Source organism: Pteropus alecto, unplaced genomic scaffold, assembly GCF_000325575.1.
Source record: "Pteropus alecto unplaced genomic scaffold, ASM32557v1 scaffold7, whole genome shotgun sequence".
NCBI classification, from domain to species: Eukaryota; Metazoa; Chordata; class Mammalia; order Chiroptera; family Pteropodidae; genus Pteropus; species Pteropus alecto.
Genome location: NW_006494614.1, coordinates 62,900,220 through 62,918,150, shown reverse-complemented (window position 1 = coordinate 62,918,150; position 17,931 = coordinate 62,900,220). Strand labels below are relative to the sequence as shown.

Genomic DNA, 17,931 nt, shown 5'->3' with positions numbered 1-17,931 from the left:
TTTTTTTTGGTTTTTCCTTTTTTTTTTTTTTTTTTTTTTCCTTTTCAAATCAACTAAAACAATTTGATGCTTAAAATAAAAGACAGGAAATATTTCCTAGTCAGACTTTTGTCAAGAATATATATATTTTTTGATCCTGGGGACAGGTGGGGATGGGGAAGAGGCTGCTCAGAAGCATTCGGTGTTCCTGTCGACAGGAGAAGTGTGGTGAGGACACCACACACAGCAGGGCGAGAACTCGCCTGACTAGCAGAGGGAGGAAAAGAAGACGGGGAAGAAAAACGTATGGGCTGGCTGATCCGGGCGTCTGGGACTCATAATTTACATAAAACTGTGCCACGTCCTCGCTCGGTGCTGTCTGCCGCCTGCCTGCCTGTCTCGTGGGACCTCTGCTCTGGGGAGGGACTGGTCAGTGTGGTCGGGAGAAGGCTGAGGTTCAGCGTCATCTTCATTACGTGTGTGTGGCTTCTTTTCCAGCTGAGAAACTTTTTTTTTCTTTTTTAATTTTTAAAAAGACTCACAGCCAAAATAAGACATTAAATGCAAAATCCAAAATGGCTGCGCTTACCCTATTTATAAAAACACTTGAGTCTCTGCCTCCAGTGGGGGAGCCGAGCCTGCGGGGCCCACTACACTTTCCCGGGGATCTTGGCCCGCTTGCGAGCTATGGCATCCTCCACGGCTTTGAGCTGTTTCAGGAGCTCCTCCCGCCGAGATAGCGTGCTGGCCTTCCCTGATTTGGTGCCGGTGGAAGAGGCAGTGCCGGCGTCTGAGGCTTTGCCGGGCACACTTGTGACCTTGCTGGAGCTCTTGGACTGGGGTGACAACTGGCGCTTCCTGTGGGAGTGGAGAGGCCATTAGAGGGGTCTGTCTGAGTGCCTCTCCTCTGTGCCACCAGCTTCTCACCAGGCAGGGCACACGAGGTCTAGTCTGGGACCCAGACCCTGTAAGCTGTACCTGCCAGGCAGAAGGTGCCCTCTCCCCAGGGAACAAAGGCCTCACCATGGTGGATAAGCATCCAGGGCCCAGCCTAGCACTCCGCTAACCTGTCCCTCCTACTTCTAGTCTTTGTATGCAACTTCCCTCTGTGATGAGGAAAAACCCAACACTATTGGCTCAGGAGGACCCTTGAGGCTGTGGGGGCCCCCAGTGTGTGTGGGGAGTTGTACAGCTCCTTGAGTCCTGTGCCCACCCTCTCCGTGTCCTCCCTCACCCAGCCCTCAACCCCGAGCTGCATGGTGCAGGTGCACAGGATCTTGGAGTTGACTTCCTGGAAAAAGGAAATTGCTGTCCTACTTCCTGTGCCTGACATGGAAGGTTAGAAAAGAACTATGACCATCCTGGCCCCTTTCTCCAACCTCAGGCTGTGAGCTGAGTGCCTTGGGCCATTCCTCATTCCAGGACCCACTGGTGGGACAGAGTGAGACGTGTGTGGGGCTACCCTCTTGCCTCGAGATCTAAGCCCAGTACACAGTCTCAAGCTGCATCTGGGTCTGCAGATCCTCTTCAAGGCAAAGGGGCCCATGTGGTGTGCCAGGGTCACAGGTAGGATACTCACCTGTCTGGCAGGGCCATGGGTGCCTTGGAATTCTGGCCTCTTTGCCGCTCCGACTTTGGGGAGCCCAGTCTCCCGCTTGACTTTCGGTCCCGAGAACCTGGGTGACAGGGACAAAGTAAGATCAGGGTCCCAGTTACATGTGGGGGTGGTAGTGCAAGGGGCTGGCCACCCTTACTGGATATCAGTGACCATGTTCCGGTCGCAACAGCTCAGCATAGCTTTCCCCTTTTTATAGGAAGAAGAAGAAGGGCAGAGCTGGTAAAGAAAGGGGAGAACTGATCTCATGAGAATGAGGCTCCAGGAAAACTCCAGAAGCTGAACTCCAATTTGGGTTCTAGGTTTCCTGAGCCAGTGTCTAAAACCGCTGAGTTTTCATTATCCAGAAAAAACCCTTTCTCCTTGCTTTGAAGAAACTTATACGGGTCTTCAAATGGGAACAAAAGTCAGGGTAGTTTGAAAAATAAAAGCAAAACCAAGAAATCAGGAGTGTTGGCTGCACTGCTGTCAAGTGAGCACGTGGGGTGAGAGCAGATGTGTGGGTGGTCACCACCTGACAGAGACAGGTGGGCTCCAGAATGAGGGCCAACGTGACCATTGTGCCGTCTGTGTTTTGAAGGCAAGGCCAGCCCTGGGCTCACTAGCAGAGGCAAGTAGCACCCCACTCCCTCCCAAACCTTCATGCTCCTGATGGGCCCCAAGACCTGTACACCCAACTGCATGGAGGTGTGGCCGGCCTCCTGCCTTCTGTTTTAGGGAAGAAAGATGGCCTGGCACAATTCAGGTTTTGCTTTACTTGTTAAAGCCAGCCAGGAAGATGCTCCGAGTCTAGGCCAGGGGTTCTTAAGGTGTGGTCCTTGGACCGCCAGGGGTCCACACAGTCAGACTGTTTTCATAGCACACCAAGACCCTGCCTGCCCTTTGTGCTCTCATGTTCTCACAGCCTAGGGTGAAGTTTTCCAGAGGCCGTGTGTTTTATGCTATCACAAGAGATGAGAACCTAGCCATTGTCTTTCAGCCAGATATTAGAGATTTGTGACAAAAAAGAAACAACAATGATGTCATTCTACTAACTTTTGTTTTGGAAAATAGTTATTTTTTCATAAAAAATGTTGTTTGTGTGTTAAAATATAGTGACTTATTAGTTATTTTAAAATAAATGTTAAAAATTTTTCTTAGTTTTAACTTTTAATACTGTAAAAATTGATATATATAACCTAAAAGATAAGAAGTTCCCTGGGGTCCTCAATATTTTTAAAGAGCAGAAGGGGTCCTGGTCCCTCTGCCTGTCAGGCCCCTGCAGGGACAGAGCTTACCTCGGTCTGGGGACATGTTGGCCCGCTTGGCAGGAGGAGGGCTTTGCCTGTCCTTGTCAGAGGGCTCATACCGCTTCCTGCTCCCTTTATCAGCGGCCTGAAATAACGGAGAAAGCACAGTGAGGACACAGGGCCTAAGCTGCTGGCCACCAAGTGGAACATACTAGAAGGGAGCAGAGTGGAGACATCCTCATGCCCAGACCTGCTCTCTGCTCTTATGGGCCCATCCTTTGGGCTCCCCCTTCACCCACATGGCCTCAAATGAAGCAGGGCCCATCGTTTGGGGCCTTGATTCTCTGTAGCGAAGGTGCAAGCAGAGATGCTGTGCTCCCGGTGAGGGCCACAAGCCAGGGACAGGACTCCAGCAGACGTGGCCTCACCCTTCTAGTTCCATGGGGCCCTGGGGACATCAATCGCAGAGGCCAAGTCTGCTTTGCTCTCCATCCCACTGCTGCCCTGTGGGAACTGGAAAGCCCAGGCACAGGAAGGAGGGCCAAGAGGGCAGGTTCTCAGAGACAGGGAGAGCACTCTCCCCTGGATGCTCTGATATCCCAGGACGAGCTGTAGGAACCTGTCTACCCTGTGCCCACGTGTCCCTCTACTTCCCCCAGAGCTGTCCACCAGGGCAGGAGGATGAGCAGGGGTAATATGTGGCCACCAAGTCTGAAAGGCCACTTGCTAGCCCTCACTCATTCTGAGTCCCAGGATGACTCCAAGGTGCTCGGTTCCTTGGAACTACCCACCAGAAGTGCTTCTGGCCTCACCTTATTCAGCAGTGTCAACTTGATCTCCTTGTGGGCCACAAACGCACTCTGCTGGGGCTGTCCAGGGGGCGCCTGCTGGGGGGTTGAGGATTGCTGCGCGGATTTACCGCCTGCGGAAAGTTTTGAGGATTTGGGCTGTTGGGTGGATGAATCTCTTTTCCGCTTATCCTCTTTAATGCCATCTTCTTTTTTAGATTTTCCTGCCGATGAGAAATGTTTGGTCACGGTCACTGAGCCAGTATAATGGTTTCCCACATGCCACTTGGTGGAGGACTGTTATCACCCAGCTGATACGTGCACAGGGATGCAACTGGGAGGCCAGTGCGTTCTTGTCTGACCAGCTGCATGCATTGCTGACCGAGGCACCTCACACCCTCTCTCCACAAAGGGCCTGCCCCTCCTCTGGTGCCACAACACCCAGGATACAAGGAGCCCCTGTACCTTTCTCCTTCTTGGTCTGGGCTGGGGTGGGGGACCTCGAGCTGGCTGAAGACACAGGGCTGGCCAGGTCTGCATACATGTCGTCCGAATCCACACTGTGCACTGAGCTGCTGCTCGACGTGGCGCTGGACACTGAGGAGACGCTGCTCACGCTCAGGGACCTAGACACACACGAGCCTGTTTGCACCTACATGGCCCTGACTGCAAGATGGGCTGGGGATGGAGAGCTTAGGTGGGGGTGGGGTGTGGGGCTTGGTGCAGGGTTCTATGTCCAGTTTCCCCAACTCCCATTTTTAAGGAATGTGTACCCACCAAACCTTAAATTTCAGAGGGGACACTTGGTAAAGGTGACAAACAGTGAAAGGACACTCACATCACTGAGTGGAGGCTCCCCATCCTGTTTGTTGGACAGGGACATAGGACTAAGGGTCACCCCAGAGTAAGTGATGACAGAATTGAGAGTCCCAGTGAATGATGCACACAAAGGGAGAGGGCTTCAACCTGCAGTGACACCAGACACCAGACTGGAGACCACCTTAACACACGGCATGTCTCAGGAAAGCATGGAAATGACGGCCGATCTCTTGGGTCCTTGATTTTGTCACAGCTCACGCTGCGCAAGGACTCGACATGCATAAAGCTGCTATGCTGGTTTCTGCTACGTACTATATCTTACGCTCTGAGAAAACACCAACCACCGTTTCCTAAGGTGATCAGACGCTGGGAGGAGGGAAGGGGAAGGAGCACACCCAACTATTCTTTAAAGGTTAGGTCTTTAAACCTATTTAGAAATATTTAGGTAAACACATATAAACCACTTGCTGCCTAGAAATGAAAGAGAAAGTTTGATTCGAGGAATCTTAAAGACTGATTTAGTACTGTCTTCTTTTGAAACAACTAAGTAGCAGAATTCTTTTCTATTTATTTTCTCAGATTTTAAAAAACTGACTGTCCCCAGCTGCCTCAGGAACAAGAGGCTGGGGCAGGACTCAGCCCTCCATACAAAAACAGGTATGAGGGCATACACACCAGCCTCACTCAGTCCTGCTGGGCTGGAAGTGCCCTGGTGTCCTCGAGCCAGTAAGGTGCTGTGGGGACAGAGTGTGTACAGGCCTCTCCTACATGCCTGGAGCCATTGGGCCAGGCTCCCTACTATGTGAGCATTAGTGCATTCTCTTCTCTTTGTCCAGTGGAGACAGCCAGCCATGCTGCTTTAAAACAGCATTCAGGCTGCCTGAGGGAAAAGGGCACCACACCGGAGCTGACCCTTTTCCAGGGTTCATGGACGACTGGGAGGCAGGGGTCAAAGTTGATGAGGACTAGGGCCAGAGAGATGCTGACAATGACCTGGATCTGGAACTAGAGCCGCTGTAGCTGCTGCCGCTGCCGCTGCCACTGATGGTCCGCCTGCAACACAACCAAAAGTCCCGCCACTCACATCTCTGCAGAACTGACAAAGGGCAGACAGTCTTAAAACCTGGGCTAATCACCGACCTGAGACAAATGTTTAACCAGTAACTTGCCACAGATGTGAAAGTAGATAGGGCTCTATTTTCCTTCAAGTACATCTTTAAAAAACAACAACAACAACAAAAAAATCCTCCCTCCAGTGTCCTCAAATCACTATCACCTCTTTCCATGGAAGATTCTGGGTACTAAAGAAGTGCCTCCTCTCCTCAAGTGGAGTAGTGCGATGGGCTCACACTATCCATTGCACTCATGGGGAAACTGAAGCTCAGTGAGGCAATATAACTAGCCAAAGCCTCACATGTCAGGGAGAGAATGGGTCCTTGGCCTTAACTGCTTTGCTCAGGAGTACTCCCTCCCCCAGTGCTGGCACCAAAGATGTGGAAATCCCAATGAGGGTCCCCCAGAGTGACTTACCTCCTGGGGGGGGTCCTGGCTTGCCGCTCTCTCCTCCTAGCTTCCCGAGGGTCTCCTGGCTTGGTGGGCTCCGGGGTAGGAGCAGTGGCCTTAGGGACCTGTGGTAGGGCTGGAGGTGGGGCTGGCTTCTTCACCACCTTCTCTCTGTGACATAGGATGGAAGGAGGTTAGATTTGGCGGAGGGACCTGCCAAAGACCTCAGGGCACATCAGGTATTGATCCCACCTTACACTGGGCTCTCAGAATGCTTCTGAAGCTACGGAGCACCAGCCCTGCTTCCCCTTCACAGGCAGAAGCGAGAGGTGCATCCCCAGCAGGAAGAGATTCATCTGAGAGCTCTTGAGAACAGCCAAGAGCTGGCACTGAAGCCCCTTAGACCCTCTGCCCCAAATGTGTGGGTGGCCCTACAAGGGTACTGGGACACACTCACATGTGGAAATCACATGGCAGTAAAAAAAAAGTCCCGCCCCCCCCAAAGCTTTTCTTTACTGTCAACATGGGAAAACACTCTAATTGTTTTAGCAGCACTGAGCATCATGATTCAGATGAAGCACAAAGCATGCACCTATCAGAAACCCTGTCAACAAAGCGCCATCATCAGGAAGCAGTCTTGGGCAAAAGCTAGCTGCTCAGCATGGCACTGAGGGTAAATAAAAATCTGTGCCAAATCAAGATTTGCGCTGATGAAAATGCAGACCTGAAAGCATGCATCCTGCATGACTTCGTCTGTGTTAAGTCTGGGCAGCGGCACAGCCGCTGCAGGGGTGTAATATTTGTATAGTGAGTTCTAGATGTTTTAACTTCTCCCATCAGTCACATCTATTGAAAAGGATCAATGTGACCAATTCCAGGAGTAGCAGAGGGTGAGACAGAACTGGGCAAGGCTGCTCTTTCTAAGTATCACAGACAGCCCTGGGGCGGAGCTTGGCAGGAAACCCCGCCCACTTATTTGTCCAATAAGAGTGGAGCCAGTGGCCTGTGTTGTGCTTGCTCCAAATCTGAGGAGCATGACCATCCATCGCCACACTCCAAGCAGGGGTGCTGGAGCACAGACATGACACATGGCCCCTAGGTCACATGTTGGGAAGTGAGAGGCTAGGCCTGCACCCTTTGGCCTCCAGAGCCCAATCCCCCGCTGCTCTGCCAACCCCAGGGGTCCCATGTACTGTTCCCACAGGGCTTCTCCACAGACATGATATAAGAGGGAGGGAGGGAGAAGGCTGGAGGCTGCCAGCCTGGCCACTGGGCACTTACCCTGCTTTTCCGAGAGGTGGAGCTGGCTCCCCCTTGGTTCTGACAGAAGGTCTGTGTGGGGAAGGCGTTGGGGACGGGGACGGGGATGAGGAAAAGGACCGGGACCTAGGGAGTAAACAGAGGTGTGAGGAGGGAGTGCTACGGTGCCCTGGTCCAAGCCTGGGGACACCACTCCAGATTCACAGAGAAGGCCATTATGAGCTTCTACTTATTTGCCTCATTTAAAATGGGTTTCAGACAGTTTTTGGATCTTGTAAAATATAGTGTCAGAGAGAGGAGAGTGCTGAGGGGACAGCTGGTGTCAACTGCGCACGCACAGGAAAGGCTGTAGGTAACCCTCCTGACATTTTGATTTCTAAAAATTCCAAATTTCCCAACTTGGCCTCAGGCTTCTTCCCGCAGCTCACCAGTCTCGTTTCTTAAATGAAGCCACACATGAGGTTTCTCCCTTGTTGACCAATGTCTTTTCTGTCTTCCACTTCACCTTCTACAGGCCGCATTCCATGGCTGCCCCAAGCCTGGCAGCCATTCTGTGCCCCCTAGATACTGCTTAAACTTCCTACAAGAAGGTCATGAGGCCCCAGGGCCCACAGCTGACCCTCTAGACACCCTTAGAAAAAGGTTTTTTTCCCCTCCGCCAACCAAGGCTAATGTTCAACATTCATGGAAAACGGGCCCCACACATCATCTACTTTGTTTCACAGTCCACTTTAAATGTTAACTGGACCATCAGATTCAATAGCTTCAATGATCTAATGCTATTCTAATTCTCTCTACAATTGTCCTAAAGTAAGACTCACTGCCAGGAAGGGGCACCACTGTGAAAGAACAGATTCCCGCAAGATGAAGTGGTCCATTTATTCTCAAAACATCTGGGGGGATGCTTCCCAGAGAAGTGTGTGTGGTGTGTGTGTACTTGTGGTATGTGTGTGTAGGGTGTGTATGCGGGTGTATGTGTGTGTTGCCTTATTTCTGATTTTAGCACACTCCCAAGCAGGCCAATGTAGTCTGAACAGTCTCTTGATGTGCACTGTGTGTTAAGACCTCACAGCGCCTGCAGTTTGTTAGTTGGCACCTTACTGTGTATTCTTCAGAATTTACCATGTGAAAGTACCTTGGTGAGACTGTTTTGAAAACAACAGTACCTGGAAGAACACCATCAGGACAGAGACCTACCATCAATACAGGCAACTCAGGAAGACTTGGGTCACACCCAGAAGTGCCCAAGCTTGCCACATCCGCTGGGCCCTGGGAATGTACCTGGACCGGCTGCCTGAGAATGAACTGTGTCTGGAAGACCGGCTGGAGTAGGAGCTGTAGGATGAGGACCGGGACCGGGACCGGGACGAACCAGAGCCAGAATAGGATGAGGACCGTGAAGACGACCTAGAGCATCCAAGGGGAGAGAGGAGAGGCCAGGTCTTCCTCTACCCCTGCCTCGCCCACCAGCGCTGGGCCTAGGGTGCAGACCTGGACAACAAGGCTACACTCACACCCAGATACACCCCCACACACTCACACAGACTCACCCACCCTTTGGACACCTTTATGAACATGCTGCAGTCCCATCCCCCTTATGGTGGGAATGGTGTTTAGAAACCAAGACCTGGGTGCTGGGTGTCTCACTGTCATGGTGACACAGCTCCTAGGCCCTTAGTGGACAGAGCCAGGATATGTGCATGTGTATTCCTCCATCTGTCTATCTGTGCACACAGTGAACCCTGAATCCACACTGGTACCTACCTGCAGTTCCCACCTAACACACTGGCTCCCCTGGGGTCGCCCTTTCTGATCTGTAATGCCTTTTTCTGGCAGGGACAGACCTAGCTCTCACCATCCACAACTTCCTCACTTGTCTGTTAAGAACTAGTGTACACACAAGTTTCAGAGTTGCTAACTCCGACTCACAGGAGAAACAGAAAAGTTCACTATGACGGGGCTCGAGCTGTTCTGCTGATTTCTCCTTATGGTGTCTCTCCTGGGGTCACCCAGGCAAGTGTTCTCCCCTGCTGACTCACCCTGCCCTTTAGCTCACTGGCCAGGCCTGTGTTCCACTCTGGGTCACCCGTACCCTGGAGAATCTCCTCACATGAGACTGTAAGATTCTACGCAGCAGTCTCATCTGCTGCTCATGTGCCAGCATCACTCAGTCAGTCTCTGCTCAACTAACAAATGCTTGTTTGGTCCCGCTGATGTCTCCCCAGGCAACAACTGTGTGTCATCACTGTGGTGTTTATGAACAGTCACTCCCATGAGCCAGCCTTCTCACCTGGAGGAATTGGAGGCAGAGGCTGATGAGGCTGATGTTTTTCGACGCCTTCGTGCCCGGCTAGGGGAGACTGATACTCCGAGTTTCTTCTTGGGAGATTTGGACCGGCGCCAAGGGTCCTTCCACTCGTCTGCTCGCTTTACCTGTGGCCCAGCGGAGGTCACCTCCTTCTTTGGTGGCTCAGCTTGCCGGCTAAAATCACAGAGGTGTTAGCAATTCTTGGGCCACCTTCCATTTGACAGTACTGCTGTTTGGTGAAAGAAAATGAAGAGTGAGATGATGACATATTGGCTTTTTTGAGGAATGCCTACAAAAATAAAGGGTCATCTCTAAGAAGTAGCAGATATTCCACTTACAAAACTTATCTTGAACAAGACAAGCGGAGCTTTTTCCATAAGTGGTTTCCACTCACATGTATCATCTTCAGGGGAACATCCATCTTTCTCCTTCACGGCACCTAACTATATTGGTGCTTCATTTTTTGGGTGTAATTACTTATTTAATTCTTATCTTCCCCACTACACTGCAAGCTCTGGGAAGGGCAGGCATAGAGGTGGCCTCATCTAACATGTTTTCTCTAGAGCTGGCACACAGTGGGTGCAAAATAAATACTTACGAAATTAAAGGGTAATGAAGTATTTTTTAATTTTCGAATGCATTAGAAATTTTGTGAATTATCAAATCCAAGTCTTAAACACTTCCTTTATTCTCTAAGGTTTTAAAAGACTAGTTTTATTCACCAAGAAACATCCTGATTAAAACTCCAGAGAGAGAGATGAGAAAGAGGCCCACAGAAAGTCACAGGTGCTCCTATATAATAACCATTAACTAAATGCAAGAGTCCAGACTGAGGACTTGTGGGTTAGCAAGAAGAGAACCTGGCAATTCCCCTCCAATCCTAGCCAGGCTGTGGAATTGCTGATGACAGATGGGCAGATGAGACCAAATGGAAACAAATCAAGTCCTAAATGTGAAAGCCACACACTGCACTGGAGAACTCAAGAGAGGGGAGGGAGGCAGCGATCACGGAGTCCTGACTGTGAGAGCCCACCCAGCCCTGCCCAGGGTGGAGAGAAAGTGGGAGTGGGAGGCTCAGCACCAAGCCAGGGCCCTTTGCCTCGCAGAAATACCCACAAACCTAAATGTCTCCACTTAAACACACAAGATGACACGCAGAGAACCAGAACCACTAATGGTAGTTTAACATGAAGGTATCTGCTGGCCCTGTGATTTTTTTTTGTTAATTAAAAAATTATATAATTTCATTAAAAATTTTTGGAAAATACATAAAGTAAAAGCAAGAAAATAAACATCCTGTTATCTTGCTCTCCAGGGACGGCCAATGTTTAGCATCTCTGCATTCTCTTTCTGCCTCTCTTTTATCTTCCACGATGTACACTCACACATCTGCTCACACTCACTCTAACCACAGCTGGGACCTGCTTTTGACTGCTTGGCAGACAGCGGGAGCAACTCTTCCCACATCGTCCATTTGTGAAGACTGGTCTTTCTTCACTATGTGACAATTCACTGTCAGGTGTCACATAATCTGAACACTTCTACAGTTAAGCTGCTTCTTTTAAAAAATACAAATAACATTAAAATAACCCTTATTTACAAATCTTAGGGATATCTTGTTTTTTTTTTTAAGGGCAAACGCCTAAGAAGTGGAACCACTGGTTCAAAGGAGATGAGCGTTTTATAGGTTCCTAGTATACTGTCAAATATTTTCCCCGAAAGTGAAGCCAATTTATACTCACCCAGCAGGGTGAGGTGTCCATTCTACCTCACTCTCAACACTGCTGGGTTCCTGTGTTACCAGTGAAATACCACAAGTACCACTAGACAAAAATAAACCCCAGATCCTGGCAGCTGCACACACAGAAACTATTTGTTCCCAGAGGCACCAATGGCTGGAGGGTTCTGTCCTCTGTGATTCCTGGTACCTGTGAGTTCTGATCATCTGCCTTGTTCTTGGCCAGTTTTCTAGTAAGCTCTTCATTTATGAAGGATTGTAAGGCTATTTGCTTTACACTGTGTTTGGTGATGGTATTTGTCACATAGAGCACAACACTTTGTCAAGTCAATTCCTTTTCCTTCTCTTGTGTAGTTTCTTTTAGGCTTACAGAGCCCTTCTCTATTCCAAGTCACATTTACTTGCATTTTTCTTCTAGTTGATCTAGAGTTTCTTTCTTATGACTATTCCTACAGCACTGGCTGATCAGCTTCTCTTTCCCAAATGGTTTGTGTGCGACGCCATCTTTGGTACATATAAATTCTTATTCTGAGGCGGGAGTGCTCATGGGCTGTGCTCTCCCATGTATCTATCTACTTTCATTCTAGAATCATATTCGCAGATAGACCCGCGATATACAGATAGTCCCCAACTTACAATGATTTGACAGGATTTTTCAACTTCACGATGATGTGAAAACAATACACATTCAGTAGAAACCATACTTTGAATTTTGATCTTTTCCCAGACCAGCGATATTTGGTACAATACTCTCTCATGATGCTGGGGAGTGGCAGTGACCCATAATCACGAGGGTCAACAACCGATCCTCTACAGTGTATTCATTGTGTTAGATGGTTTTGCCAACTGTAAACTAATATAAGTGTTCTTAGCATGTTTGAGGTAGGCTAAGCTAAACTATAATGTTTGGTAGGTTAGACGTGTTAAGTACATTTAGACTTATATTTTTGATTTATGATGAGTTTATCAGGACATAACCTATTGTTAAGTTGAGGAGCATCTGGATTTAAAATTCTTAATACTCTTAATTTTCAAAGATTTCCTGGCATGTCCTGCCTGTCCTTACCTACAGAAGGAATTTAGTGACAGTCAGACCCTGCTCCTCCAGCCCCATTGGGCTTTGGATTAGAATTTTATTAAACTTATTAACACATTTATTCATGTATTCTTTTATGGGTATCAGCAAAGGATAACAGTTTTCCTCATAAGAAGTTCTGCCTTATTGGGGTAGAATTTTAGTTACTATGAATTCTCCACCACCAGTATCTCAGCATCTCGCCTTATACCTGGGCTTTGCTGTGACCAGTATCTAGTTATGTGACACCATAACATAAAAACCATTGCCTGTTGATATCTTCAGAACTGTTTAATCAATCAATCCACCACCTAGCAAGTTCTATGCCTACTATTTGCCAAGAGCCACACCAGGAGCAACACCCAACCTATAAAGCTGCCTTAAGGACACATTAAATTGAGGCATAAAATCCCTGTTACCTCGGCCCAAACCCTGAGTGCTATTGCCACATAAGCTCAAAAGTATGATCTCCTGGAAAGGTAATCCAGGATGGAAGCAAAACCTGTCTGATGATTCCAGCCTGTCACAGGCCATCGGGGAGCTGCTTTCACCTTTATACTTCCTGTGTTATTCTCATTCTAAAAATGCAACAGGAAAGGAAGCACCTTGGTCACCAGGTTTTTCATTAGTCATCAAAGTGGCCCAGCTCTGTCAACCAGCAGCCCTTCTAAGATAGGGAGAGAAGAAAAGATGGAAATCAAGGGAGTGATTCATGACACAGCCATGACAGTACTGAAAGTTCTTGCTGTAGTGACTGAGAAGGAGAAAAGAATGCTGTACCCCGTCCCCATCACAGTATGGAAAAGAAAACTACTTGAGGCCATAGAGAGGTGACCAACGCAGGCCTCCGTAATCTTTTATTTGGAGTCCATGTTTTCTCACCAAAAAGAACCTTTCACTTACCCTGGAGATAAGACTATAGGTTTCAAAATGAGCTGGCTCCTTTAACAGTGCCAGAATGAAGCCTGGAGGTGTCCCTAAAGTCTCTCACTCTCTGTGCTGGTGCCATGGATGGGCCCGAACACTCCCATCAACCCCAGAGCCAGTCTTACACAGACAGAGCCAACAGCTGGTATCACCTTTCCTCTGAAGGGCCAGTACAAGGCCTGGCAGTGACCCCAGTTTAAAAAGTGAAAATATTTAAAAAACATATAGGTGGTACCTAGATATAGAAAATCATGTAGTTGGCATAAGAATGAGGTAAGTTTAGGGATCATTCATGTTAATGAGCCACTCTGTGGACCACCAAAGTCAAATATCAATGAGCTAAACCCCAATTTGTTTCTCTCCCCAGACTTAGGGGACCCAAACCAGAAAGAAATGATGTCAGACTTGGAAGGAAAACTTAAATCATTCATTTTAATGGCAAATGTTTTGGGAAGAATGATGGCATTAACAATCAATAAAAAAATTCATTAAAAATTCCATTTGGGAAAAATGTTCATATGATACCGGGGAAGGGCAGGGAGAAAAGGCAAAACAGGTATGCTCTCAAACTCTCAAACACATGCAGTGGGAGTGTGGCCAAGCTAGAACAGCAGCAGTCATTTCTAGGCCATCTTTTCCTCTTTAATTTTTATTTTTTAGAAAGTTTTCCAAATTTTCCTAAATTGTTGTAGTTTAAATTTATTACAGAAAACACCTCGAATGTTATTTTTTCCCCCATTTCTGCAAAGACAATGTTTTAACACTATTGACGAGTACACGCTCTCAGAAATTTTACTAACTGGTTTTAGGCACATGTTCTCATCTCTTATAGGAACCTCAAAGGGGAAGGAAAGTGCCCCTGCGCACTGACCTAAGGAACTGAAATGTAAAGTGGCTTGGAAAGAGTATATGGCCCACACTGTCAGTCTTCAACGGTCTTTAAGTGCAACAGCATCAAGGACAGCAGAAGTCTTCCTGCACCCAGTGGCAAATTAAACATGACCTAGTTAGTTAGGGAACAATAACTAGAGGACAGAGCTTAGGCTGATGTGCCCTGGAAATCCTGGTGAGGGTGGCACTTGACAATGGGGCCCATAATTAGGGTCCTCAGGTGGCCAGACAGGTTTGCTCAGGCTGTGGGGCTGGGGTCATGTCGATGGCAGAGAAGTAGGGCTGTACTTCTGCTTTCTGAAGGAGCATAAGATATCTCAGGCTGAAGCCCTTCTCTCACTGAATGACAATACCCCAGGGGAGAGCCTGGAAAACTAGGGAGACAAACTTGAAAAACTAGAGAGATAGACAAACTATATCCAGACAGAAAACAGCAGGCTTGCCACCATTTCCACACATGCCACCCACTAAACCCTGAGTGCAGGTCAGCCACTTAACAATTTGAAGACATGGACAGGAAGAAAACCCAGCTGAATGGAGACAGCTGGTAAGAGATGATCTCAGTCAGGAATATTGACATCAAGAGCTGGCAGAAGTTTGGAATTTGCATAAATACTTCTAAACAGAGAGGAGTAAAAACCCTCCAGTAATCTCTGAGAGCGGAAGTGGCCTTCCCCAGGCATAGCTAGGACACAATCTTATCTCCCTGGCACCTGATCCTTTGTTCAAGGCCACTGGAGAGAGACTCCAAGGAGCAGAGGTCAGCTGTTTTGTGACTGTCAAATAAATATCACAACAAAGGGGCTGTGAGTCAACTCAGGACATGCTCACATATTACATCAGCACCAGAGGTGTTAATGCCGATGATGCAAGTCGGCCATAGCGAGCGTGTCTGGAAATTCCGACCTGGGTAGCTGCCAGGTTTGGGGTCAAAGGTAAAAAAAAAAGATAAAAGGGATGAAAGTTCTCTTCCAAAATCAAAAGAGTTAAACATCTAATAAAGATACAAGTAAAGAGAATTTGAAGCACATGGATTTCCCTCCTAAATGAACTCACACTCATGTCTGGAGAAGCTCAGAATGTCTTTCATAGCGACTCCTCTCTGCTATTTCACCTGGACATCTTTGTGGAGCATCACACTCTGCTCACCTCCCGTAACACTGAGCCAAACTGCCTATATGGGTCTTGAGTGTGCTTGGGGCTGCCATGCCCCTTTCCTAGACTGTGCTGGTGGCCCTCCTGTCCGGCCCCCAAGTGCACACTGCCTCCAAATCCTTTCCTGCTCCACGCCACACAAGGCAGGAGGCTCCTGTTCTCAGCATGCCTAGGTAGATGCCTGCCAGCAGAAGAAACTCCAAGCCCCAATCAATCCCTCCCTCCAGAATACCCATGTAGAGTGAAGTCCCTTGCATTCCCTGCCCAGGACTATTATTACTTTTTATGATTCGCCCAGCTGGCTGTAACCCCTCCTCCAACCTCCACCATGCAGTGTGGCCCTCTCTTAGGGACCTACACACAAATAAGAATGTGATATAACTTGTATTTCCTATTCACATTTCTCAACTCTACGTCCCTCACAGGACTGAACAAGAAGGCTTGCAGCACACGCCAATGCATGCTGAATCAATAAGGCGCAGAGCAAATCCCAGCACCCTGTCAATTCCAGGGCCCAGAGTATGAGCCCTGACTGGTGGCCCTGATGGAGCAGGACTTTCCAAGGGTCCAGGGACTTACACTAAGTGCTGCCATGCAGGTGAAAGTCCTTCCAAGGGAGGCTTGAAAAAGTGGGGGCAGGAAAGATGGGCTTTCACTGGTGAGGGGGGCACCCAGGGATGACAGACCTATAACTTTAATCCTTAGATTCTGAGAACACATTTGAACTTGAAAACAAGCAGCTAAACCTGAGAGAAATGTAACTTAACAAAGGCGACACATTCCCATTCACAGTTTAATTTCTGGGGGAACAGAAAGAAAAATAATCTGTACTGTTTCAAGTGGTGGACAGGTGTCATCGTCTTCCTGTTTCCATGGTGAGGGCTTGTCATTCAAATATATTTCCTGAATTTCCAAGACTATGAACATTGCTTTAAGTTCTTTGTGTCATTTCTCCACTTCCCACCCTTGACCTCAACCGTGAATATACAGCTATGACTGCAAACAGAGTAAGGCTCAAAAGGGCTCAATAATGCTTCTTTCTAATTCTGATCATATTTGTATTCATCTGTACTCATCTAATTCCTACCCGTAACAGATGTCTCTATTTAGCCCTGAACACACAGAAACCACTATTTATCTACCTTTCCATCTTTATGAAATAGTTGGGCAACTTCTGGAAAATTCAGTGAGTAAGGAGTCAAGAAGTTAAACAGGATACACTTTTTCTTAAATATGCCCTGGGCACAATGACTTTCCAAGAACTAAGCAATTAAGCCCTGCCCAGGACAGATCAGAATGAGATTAGAAAGGTAAAATAGGTTTATTAAACTCTCAGGGGAGTGTCTTTTGCACTAACAGAGTTATCAGTGACTATTTTAAAGCCAAACGTAAGAGCTGGGGATCCAACTCTGTAGTCTGACCACGTGGCTCATCAGGGGGCAGTAAAGGAAAAGACAGAGTCGGGAGTGAAGTGGAGGCCAGGTGACTTGTCCATCACAGGGCCTCAGGATGGCACCATTCCACTTCTCAGGTTACGTGCATCCTGTGCAGCTCCTGACGGCAGTCCAGGTGTAGTCATCTGACACATTTAGGATCAAAGGTGTGTGACACTACCATGGAGGTCTAAGTACAATCAAACCCAACTCTTAATGTTCAAAATCAGGAAATCAACAAATTCCACCATTTAAGATGTGCATATCAATGAGACAGAACTGAAAGGTGGTGATGAACCCCTAGTTGTTGGAGGCAACGAAGAAAGAAAACTGAGGTGACCAGCACTACGCTGGGCAAGGCTGGAGGAGAGGCCGCTGCACCAAAGAAAACGGAGGGAAAAAGTCACTAAAAGCCGAGGGAAACCTAACATATATATTTTACAAAAAAGATAGCAGAGTCCCACGGACCAGTCAGAGCAGACCAGAGTGACCGTCACCCTTCTCTCTAGTGTGGCAGAAGGCCATGCAGCCTTAGTTACGGCCATAATGGCGAGTCAGAGCTGGACGGAGACATACCGGGCAATGATCCCACTTGGAGCATACTTAGTAACAGGCCACGCATGCAGCTCCGGCAGCCCCAGATGACGAGAACCCCATCTGGGAAACAACCAGGATTCAGTGAGTGTGAAAAAAGGGGCAAGAACAGGTGTTCCCTTATGAAGATTAAGCAAATCTCCTAGGAAATGAGGAGCCTGCCATTTCAAGGCACAGCTGAATGTTTAGTCAACAGCTTTAAAGATAACAGGCAGTCTGAGCAATTCCTCCAGGAAGGTCCCAGCTACTATTTATGTTTGGAATGAAATTAATTCACCTCAGCCAAAGAAGTTCCCCACCTCACTACACCTAGAAAGCATACCCACTGGCTTGTTTATAAAGAGCAGGTTTCACAAAAGGGATTTCCCCTAACCTACATAAATGCATTATTCTACAGAATTGGTTAAAAGGTTCGGCTCTGTCTAAAAATAGCTCCAGTATAGAAGTGGATACAAGTTTTCAAAAGGCATATTACAAAAGGAAAATGTGGGTGAAAAGTGACACAATTGCTAAATACAGTGAAGCTGCATCTAGCCTAGGAGAACTAGAGAAAAGCTGAGAAATCTCTGAGGCAGAGATTTGAGGAAAGTTCACCAATTGTTTAGAAGTATATACAG

At 47.9% G+C, this 17,931-nt stretch overlaps 1 protein-coding gene across 1 annotated transcript in view; it reads right to left on the bottom strand.

The window, feature by feature from the left end:
* ZC3H18 (zinc finger CCCH-type containing 18) overlaps positions 1-17,931 on the bottom strand; it is a 57,391-nt gene continuing 39,460 nt past the window's right edge. The window contains 10 exon segments of the mRNA XM_015600530.2: positions 1-837; positions 1,559-1,655; positions 2,872-2,968; positions 3,636-3,835; positions 4,077-4,237; positions 5,424-5,483; positions 5,961-6,104; positions 7,215-7,319; positions 8,475-8,600; positions 9,484-9,675. Coding sequence (XP_015456016.1) covers positions 630-837; positions 1,559-1,655; positions 2,872-2,968; positions 3,636-3,835; positions 4,077-4,237; positions 5,424-5,483; positions 5,961-6,104; positions 7,215-7,319; positions 8,475-8,600; positions 9,484-9,675 — 1,390 coding nt within the window. The 3' untranslated portion in view covers positions 1-629.